Source organism: Terrapene carolina, unplaced genomic scaffold (assembly GCF_002925995.2).
Source record: "Terrapene carolina triunguis isolate 2854851 unplaced genomic scaffold, T_m_triunguis-2.0 Scaffold42, whole genome shotgun sequence".
NCBI classification, from domain to species: Eukaryota; Metazoa; Chordata; order Testudines; family Emydidae; genus Terrapene; species Terrapene triunguis.
This window is the reverse complement of record NW_020664393.1, coordinates 11,048,879-11,058,878: the sequence shown is the minus strand read 5'-3', so window position 1 is coordinate 11,058,878 and position 10,000 is coordinate 11,048,879. Positions and strand designations below refer to the sequence as shown.

The 10,000-nt window shown below is 38.7% G+C and overlaps 1 protein-coding gene across 2 annotated transcripts in view; it reads left to right on the top strand.

Annotated features, from left to right (window-relative positions):
- Positions 1 to 10,000, top strand: part of GRIK2 (glutamate ionotropic receptor kainate type subunit 2) — a 568,360-nt gene that overhangs the window by 436,614 nt on the left and 121,746 nt on the right. For both annotated transcript variants that reach the window (XM_024198431.1, XM_026652891.1), the window contains one exon: positions 2,644 to 2,861. In XM_024198431.1, coding sequence (XP_024054199.1) covers positions 2,644 to 2,861 — 218 coding nt within the window. The remainder of the gene's footprint in view (positions 1 to 2,643; positions 2,862 to 10,000) is intronic.

Below are 10,000 nucleotides of genomic sequence, written 5' to 3'. Positions count from 1 at the left end.
CTATACTGATGGCAAAGATATGTGTACTGTGTAAAACTGGGCCAAAACACATAGAAGGAGTAGAGAGGATGTCTATATGGCATTTGTCTTTCTTCAAGATATTGATAGAGCCATGCATGAGTGTTGCACATCTTGGGTGCTATAAAATGTGGGGGATAGGACATGGCCATCTCTATAAGGGACAGAGTTGGAGCAAACCATGGGTTTTCAGACAGAAACCTCTCAAATTAATGTTCATCAGAACAGTATTAACTTTGAATCCACCTCTTGAAAGAAAATGGAACGGAGTCACTAACCTGGACAATAGAAAGGCAGATACCCTGGATGAATGAGTCAAATCTGGGGGGGCTTACATCAGAATTCCCCAATGGATCATCAAGGTTCATATGAATGCAAATTGTTATCACCTCCACATGGCTGCTAATTTCCAATACTATTAAGATTGTGGCACAGACCACAAACAGCAAGTATAATTCTAGTTAAGGTTGATATTCCATCCTTACATTATACCATTTTGCCTTTTGCACCATACATGCTACAATAACTTAATGAGGAAACCATGTTATGGGTGAAGGGTCATCCTATCTTTGATTATTGCTTTTTTCAGTTTGCCTCGCAGCCCTAATGTGACACAACAGTAAGTTTTGACACAAACACAAATTGTGCTTAGTTCTAGTTAGTTATAATAATTTCCCATAAATACATATAATATCAATTGTGGCCAGTTAGTACACACATTAATCAATATTTAAATGCCACTTCAATATTGATTAATGTCTTTACAACACTTTTCTTGAATGCTGGAGGAGGATACATGATAGAGGAAACTCATACATTTTTTGCTGACACCCCTAGCCCCCAGGAAACTGTGGGATATAGTGCTGGACATGACGTTACCTTGGGTACATGACAGTCAGCACCTAACCAGGCTCTGTTTCACAGGCCTAGGTGGCGTTCTGTTTAAGTCCTTGGGTAAGATATGAACTTGTGGTAATTGGGGCAACTGTGGCAAACATTTCCACTGTTCTTTTTTTCCCAGTCTTGCTTGACTCTACTAGTGTTGATTTTTAATTAAAATAATACTTTGAAGATAGTGGGCTTATTAGGAAATATTGTAGTGTTATGGTGTCTAAGTGTCTGACTGACAGGGCCTAGGAGCGACTACATCAGAAAGGTACTTTTTTACTTTTTTCCTTGCAGAGTTCTAGGCAGTCTGGCACTGGAGTTGGCTATCATGCCCAAGTCTGTCACCTTTTTTTGTTTGAAACAGCAAGGGTAAGATGAACTGCAGGGTCAGATGGACTGTTTTGGATCAAATAGACCAGTCATGATACCACTTCTTTTCTTTTTCTTTTTTGTTGCATTGATGTTGAAAGATTGGCATAACCTACATTTATCTGAAGATGTGTTACCTTGCTGGACCAGTTCCTTAATTAATGTAATATAAACAACATAATTTATCAGGAATAAAATAGTCCATCTTGCCTTCATTCATTTTACCCAAGTAGTAATAAAAATCAGTTAATTGACTAAAAATGATATATCAGTACTGATAAACTATTTCTTTAAAAATGCATATATACTTCTCAAAGTTTTTTTTATATATTTTATTCATGGCAAAACTTGAATTGTTTACCTTATGATTATTAGCTATAATTTAATGGGGAAAATCCATATATGTCAGTTTACAATTATATTTCTGATGCAAATTAAGTAAACTGAATTCCATTTTTCCCTGTTCATAATAATTAAGCACAAGAGGAGGTCATGTGCTACAAATTGTCTCATTAGGCTATAAATTGGCATTAATAATTATGCAAATTACCATACAATGTGTGGCGCCCCCTCCATTCTTTAGTGCCATGAGCAGGCAACTCCAGCAATGCATTATAATCTATCTTTATCTACTTTATGCATAACAGTCTAATATTGTCATTGCTGCTCTATCAAGTTAAATGTGTGGCACAGCCACCCATGTTTATCTGAAATTGTGGGCTAATTATAGAGATGGGAGATGTTTTCTTTTATCTGAGAAATTGCTAAACAAGACTTTATTACAATAGAAGTGGCAGAAGTCAAGGTTCTTATAGTTTTGGGGCGTTGAAATACTCTGCTTTGTATTTGCTTTTTTCAGCAACAACATATTTTTCTTTCATCAAAAAAAGTTTTTATGAACTGCTTAATTAATCTTTAAATGCTTTGAAGAAAAAGCACAGTAGACAGGCTACAGTAAGTATTATTATTAACTTAGAGGCTCAAGCCTGCTGTGAGTTTTTTTTTAGTATAAAGCTTCTTTTGACAATCCAGTTCCAATTACTGCTTTTGCTTCTTGTTTTCTATTGTCATGAAACAAAAAAAAATAAAAATAAAAATAAGATTGCACATTATCTCATGCCAAAACTGCGCTTTGAGTCTGCCATTACTATATTTTGTTTCCCACAGTCCCCAAATCTGTTTTGTAGTGTAATCAGTCCCTATTTTCCATTTCAGTTGTGTTTGTTTGTACAAGCAATATGTAAGCCTGTAGCTTAAAGATTTTTTGTGCAGTGATTCTGTTCTCAACACTGTGACAAAAAAAGTGCCGAATGCTTGCGGATTGTTTTCTGTGCACTGGTTTCACCTTTCTCCCCTAATTTCCATTAGGTTCTGAGCTTATGCCCAAAGCCCTCTCCACCAGGATAGTGGGAGGCATTTGGTGGTTTTTCACACTTATCATCATTTCCTCGTACACTGCTAACCTAGCCGCCTTTCTGACAGTGGAGCGAATGGAATCTCCCATTGATTCAGCTGATGATTTAGCCAAGCAGACAAAGATAGAGTATGGTGCAGTGGAAGATGGAGCAACCATGACTTTCTTCAAGGTAGGCCCTTTATGTTCTGATTGGAAAAAATGCTGAAACATGATTCTGAAAGTAAAAAGACCTTGAATTAAGCCTGCTGAGCAGAGATATAATATGTGAGATGATTCCCACTGCAATCAAACCCATTTAGAAAAATTACATTTTTGTGTGTTTGCAAGAGAGCAAAAGAAACATCTTGTTCATAAATAAACGTTCTCATGAAAGTAAAAAATGAAGTTTCCATTTCTTGAAATTTTCTCCTGAAAATAAAAAAGCAGGGCTTTGGATCCGCTTAGATCTTTCTGATGATTTTTCCTCAGAATGCTGAGTGCATTGTAATGGAGTAAGTCAAGAATACTGACGTGAGGCGAATCGCTCAGGCGAATCTCCCATTGCTGGATCTGAGTGTGAGTTTTGCTTGAATAGGGATTTCAGGATCAGGTCAATAATTTTATCATAGTTAATTATGTATCTATCTGTCTAACTTCAGATATCTAGATGCTGATACTGCAGTCTTCACTGTCGCAGCTGGGCTGGGCAAATCTTATGGACATTGCATTTCTGAGAACCTTTCAAATTGAATTTTGACTAGCTCAGATTCATATAACATCTCCCTGCTCTCTGCCTTGTGACTAGGGTGATTCAACAGACAATATAATGTGCTAATTTTTAGCTAAATTGAAGCCTGATTAGAGATAGAAGAAATGCCACTTCTCCCGCTCCACCAATTAACTAGGTTGGCACAAATTAGCATTAAGTACATATCCTGGGCCAGATCGAGGCCCTTCAGATTTGACAGCACAAGAGGCTCCTATGGCTCCCCAGTGCAGGAACATACTCCAGGCCTGGAAAATGCATCATACTCTGGAGTTCCTTAGCTAGCATAATTATCACGTAACAGCCATTACATGCTACTATAACATAGAAAAGCCCTGAGGCTTTCTTGTGTTACACTGAGACTGAGGGTGTGGCCAGAGATCTGGGCAGTGCCAAGGGTGAGTTAAAGGCACCTTTACATCCCTTTACTCAGCTGCATAGAGTAAAAATTTCACCATTTATTCAGCTGAAAGAGCTAAGAAATCATTATCTAATCTTATGGTAGTGATACATATATAAGTATAGTAAAAGTTTTTTTTACCTTGGGCAGCTCACCGCAAGCAGCGACCTGTCCCTGCTGCTCCTAGGCATAGGCACGGTTAGGTGGCTCTGCATGCTGCCTCCACCCTGCCCCAAGCACTGGCTCTGTAGATTCCATTGACCGCGAACCACGACCAATGGGAGCTGTGGGGAGGGTGCCTGCGGGCGGAGGCAGCACACATGCCAGATAAAAAAGCTTTTACTGTACATACTTTCTGTATTCTCACTTTCAACTTTCACCTGGAAAATAAGAATTGATTAAATTTCAGTGACTGAGGACTTTGTAAGCTTGTTGTCTCAGAGGCTGGGTTAGGAAGGTTCAGAATAGATTCCATAGACTTTTTTTTTTTTCCAAAAGGATCCGAGGAAAAAGTGGGAGTGTGCTAATAAAGTTTGTGGAAGACACAAAGCTGGGAGGTATTGCCAATTGCCAGAGAAGGACGGAGATATCGTACAGGAAGATCTGGATGACCTTGTAAACTGGAGTAATAGTAATAGGATGAAATTTAATAGTGAAAAGTGCAAGGTCATGTATTTAGGGATTAATAACAAGAATTTTTATTATAAGCTAGGGACGCATCAGTTGGAAGTAACAGAGGAGGAGAAGGACCTCGGAGTATTGGTTGATCACAGGATGACTATGAGCCACCAATGTGATATGACCGTGAAAAAAGCTAATGTGGTCTTGGGATGCATTAGGCGAGGTATTTCCAGTGGTGAGAAGGAGGTGTTAGTACCGTTATACATGGCACTGGGGAGACCTCATCTGGAATAGTGTGTGCAGTTCTGGTCTCCCATGTTTAAGAAGGATGAATTCAAACTGGAGCAGGTACAAAGAAGGGCTACTAGGTTGATCCGAGGAATGGAAAATCTGTCTTATGAAAGGAGACTCAAAGAGCTTGGCTTGTTTAGCCTAACCAAAAGAAGGCTGAGGGGAGATATGATTGCTCTCTATAAATATATTAGAGGGATAAATACCAGGGAGGGAGAGGAATTATTTAAGCTCAGTACCAATGTGGACACAAGAACAAATGGATATAAACTGGCCATCAGGAAGTTTAGACTTGAAATTAGATGAAGGTTTCTAATCATCAGAGGAGTGAAGTTCTGGAACAGCCTTCCAAGAGGAGCAGTGGGGGCAAAAGACATATCTGGCTTCAAGACTAATCTTGATAAGTTTATGGAGTGGATGGTATGATGGGATAGCCTAATTTTGGCAATTAATTGATCTTTCATTATTAGTGGTAAATATGCCCAATGGCCTGTGATGGGATGTTAGATGGGGTGGGATCTGAATTACTACAGAGAATTCTGTCTGGCTGGTGAGTCTTGCCCACATGCTCAGGGTTTAGCTGATCACCATATTTGGGGTTGGGAAGGAATTTTCCTCCAGGGCAGATTGGCAGAGGCCCTGGGGGTTTTTCGCCTTCCTCTTCAGCGTGGGGCGCGGATCACTTGCTGGAGGATTCTCTGCACCTTGAAGTCTTTAAACCATGATTTGAGGACTTCAATAGCTCAGACATGAGATTTTTAAAGTACCAACATGATTAAAGTCCCAGGACATAAAGATGACACAAGGTATTTATTGCATTACCAGAAAACACTACCGGACTTCAATGTCTTTTTTGTTTGGCAGAAGACTTTGATCTTATACTCCTTCAGATTGGAAGGCTGGACTCTAAAATATTAGGAGACAGTTTTTACCTAGCAGTGTCTTTGACTCTAGTTGCCAGCATCGTTTTTCTCTGTCCTTAACTTTTTTCTTTATTTAAAAAAATTCTCCATGACACCTTCCTTTCTTCTCCAGATACTATTTCTCCTACTTGCTTTTTTGTTTCCTCCTATCTCTTCTCTGCATATTTTCCCCAATATATATTGCTCTTATACACACTATCTTTCTCATCTTCTCTTGTGCTTCTGTGTGTTGTTCCTCTGTTTGAATATGTATCCTCTTTTGTTTCTGATCCTTCTCACATTCCTTCCTTTATTTCCTTGTGTCTGCCTCTATGTTGCCTCCAAGAACAGAAGAACATTTACATTCAGTAGAGCAATGACTGCATCTCTTGCATGGAAATGCTTTCCCTTCAGTGGCACATAGAAGTTTGAAATGTACTAGACTTGACTGCACACAGCAGAAACATAGCATCAGAAAACACAATTGTGTAGTGCTTCTAGTACATTTTTACTGAATTCACCACTTCAGCAAGGGTGAACAAGGAAAGTGAAGTCAGAGCACAGGACTCAGTTGTTAAATTTAGGGTAAAATTCTGCTCTCAATTACACTGGCATAAATACATTTATTGGAGTCAATGTGGATTTACAACATTGTATCTAAAGCAGTGTTTAATTTGTGCCAGGGCTTGCTAGTGCTGAGCCCTAGCAACTCTAGGCTTGGCAGTTCATATCCCCGGCACCTTTGGGCTTACTGTATCAATTATGAAAGTACAAAAATTGTGTGAGCCTTGCACCTCTTTCATTACAAATTAAGCACTGATCTAAAGGCAAAGTATTTTGCAGTGAATATACATGTAGAACCCAGTGACTCTGTTGAGAGCATCAGTCAAACTCTTCCTAACATTTTTGTGACCATTTGTTGCTGTTTTATCTAAATATTATCAGTTAATTAGTATCATGTTATACGTGGTACTGAGGAGCTAAGCTTAAAAGCAGTTTAAGAATTCACACAGTTTGGTTACTTGAAGCTGAAAGACTTATGAAAGGAAAGGAGCTTGGAAAGTGGGGTATAGTTTTAAATACACAGCATTAGAACTGCCCATTGATGTTGCACTAGTACTACCAATAGAGGAAATATGGAGCTCAGATGGAAGGGATAAATGAAAACTCCACAATCTCAGTTGATTAACCCAATGTCCATTAGTCTCTTCCTTGTGGAAGTAAGAGTTTCCTTGATACATGTGCTATTGGTTGCAGTTGAGTATATAAAGGAAGAAATTTTAGTACTCAGTTGTATGTGGCATAGAAAACAAAATCTAACACTGGACTACATTCTTTCCCACTTACACCAACAGAACCTCCTTGACAAACCTGATGGTTGACTAGGTGGAAATGATCATAATCTAATTTCATTCATTTTGAGCTAACAGAATATAGTTCCATATGGTAGAATATATATATACTTGTTGATCTGTGAGGACGGGCCACATGCCAAAGGTTGCCGATCCCTGTCTTACACTGATTGTGAAATGGTTTCTATACCATCAGTAACTAGGGAGGATGTTAAACAGGAACTATTCAAGTTAAACCTTTTTTTAAAAATCTGCAGGATCAGAGGACCTGCATCCATGAGTATTAAAAGAACTGGCCAAGGAGGTCTTTGAATAATTAATGTTGAGTTTTAATAAAATCTTGGAACACAGGTGAAGTTCCAGAGGACTGGAATAAAGCTAGTGCTGTGCCAATATTTAAAAAGGGTAAATAGGATGAACCAAGAAACTATAGGCTTGTTAGCCTGACATTAATCCTGGACAAAATCATAGAAAGGCAGATGTTGGATATAATCAGTAAATAGCTAAAACATGGTAACATAATTAATGGTAATCAACATGATTTTATGAGAAATAGGTCGTGTCAAATAAACCTGAAATTATTTTTGATGAGAATACAAGTTTGATTGATAAAGGTGGTTGTGTTGCAATAATAAAGTTAGACTTCTGTAAGTCTTAGTCTCAAATAACATTATGATATAATAGCATTATACGGAATCGATGTAGCCCATAATAAATGGATTAAAAATGGTTAACTAATAAATTTCAAAAAGTAACTGTGCATGGGACTCACCCAGTGGTGATGGTTCTAGTGGGGTCCCAGCAGGCTCTGTTCTCAGTCCAATGCTATTCAATATTTTTATCAATGATCTTGAAGAAAATATAAAAAATATTGCTGGTAAAATTTGCAGATTACACAAAATTGATGGAGTGTTAAATAATAATGGGGACGGGTCAATTTTACAAATTGATCTAGATCACTTGGTAAGGTGGGTGCATTTGAACAGTGTCTGTTTTAACACAGCAAATGCAAGGTCATACATCTAAAAGAATGTAGGTCACACTTAAAAATGGTGATTGTATCATGAAAAGCAGTCTCTGAAAAGGAGTCAGAGGTCACGGTAGCTTATAGTGCGATGCTGTAGCTAAAAGACCAATGCATCCTTGCATCTATAAACAAGAGAATATCAAGTAGAAGGAGGGAGGGAGTATTTACCTCTGCATATGGCTTTAGTGAGACTGTTGCTGGAATATTGTGTCTGGTTCTGGTGTTCACATTTCAGAAAGGATATTGACAAATTGGAGAGGGATCAGGAATGGGCTACAAAAATGATCTGAGGTATGAAAAACATGCCTTATAGTGAGAGATTGAGCTTCTTTAATCTAGTTTATTGACAAGAAGGGTAGGAGGTGACTTGATTGTGGTTTATAAGTTCCTGCATGGAAAAGAGATTTTTGACAGCAGGGGGCTTTTTAGTTTAGCGGAAGATAGCATAACAAGATTCAATGGCTGGAAGCTGAAGCTAGACAAATAGAGACTGGAAATAAGGCACACATTTTGGTAATTAACCATTGGAACAACTAAGCTCAAGGTGTGATGGATTCTCCTCCCCTTTCAACTTTAAGTCAAGACTGAATATATTTGGAAAAGATAGGCTATAGGTGAAATAAGCTATGGGTTTGATGCAGAGATGACTATGTGAGGATCTTTGGCCTGTGTTATGCAGGAGGTCAGACTAGATCTGATATTAAATTCTATGAAAATATGGTTTCAGCAGAAATGCACAAATATGACAAATATGAAGGTATAATTTGATTCAGTGCGTGTGTATTTCTCTCTCATTATAGCAAGATAAAGCTGCTGACTATATTGAGCACAACTGTGGCATTATGTTAGCATGAAATAAAAGCTCCAGATGGTTTCTTAATGTTAAATTAAAATATGAAATCCCGGTAATAGCTATTAGCTCCAATCACAGTGAAGCACAGTAGCAGCCCAGAGATTGACAGTAATTTCAGCATAAATTATTGATATAAAAGCTCACTGAAATCTTCCTTTTAATATCTTTGGAACCCAGCCAATTTTGGAGGAGCTAGCATAGAAGAACATTATGTCTATGTCTAGAAGAAGAGACTAAACCAGGAACACACACATATTGGCTGGAGGATTTAAACTTACTAGAGACAAGATACAAAAGATGAGAGTGCTGGGATGGGTAGACTTCATCAACTAGGCCCCAGGGAACATGCTCATGTGAGCTCAGCTTCCTGAAATCCACTGTTGGAAGGAAGAGGAAGGGTGCTAGGATTTATATCAGCATGATGTCCTCAGAGCCTGTAATTGTGCAGCATAATTAACCATAGTGGATGAGGGGTACTAGACTGAGACTCAGGAGACGTAGATTCTGTTCCTGGCTCTGGCACTGTGTTTCTGTGTGACTTTCGGCAAGTGATTTCATATCTGTATGTCCCCATTTCCTGTCTTGTAGACATTTCCTGTGCCAATGCACTGTAAATTGTTAAAGGCAGGGACTTTCTCTTTCTCTGTGTTTGTACAGCTCCTAGCACAATGGGACCCATTGTTTCAGCACTTTCAGGCTCTGCTGCAATACAAATAACAACAAACAAGAGGTTTTTTATTCAGCCTGTCTTCCTCTAGCTAACTTAATAAGTTAATACCAGTACTTCCATCCCAGGAATTTTTGAATTTTTAGCTCTTTAGGAGGTAGATCTATGTGATAGCCCCATTTTACTGAGAGGGAAACTGAGACACTGAGTGATTACATGTCTTGTACAAGATCACACAGCAAGTTAGTGGCAGACTGGGAATGAACCCTAGTCCTGACTTCGAGTCCTGTGCATTAGCTAGAAGACCATCCTTCTCCAATTTGTCTCTGCAGAGGGCATGTCTACACTGCAATTAGACACCCGTGGCTGGCCTGTGCCAGCTGACTCAGGCTCGTAGGATCCTAGAACTTGGGCTCCAGCCAGAATCCGTAAATCTACACTGCAATTAAA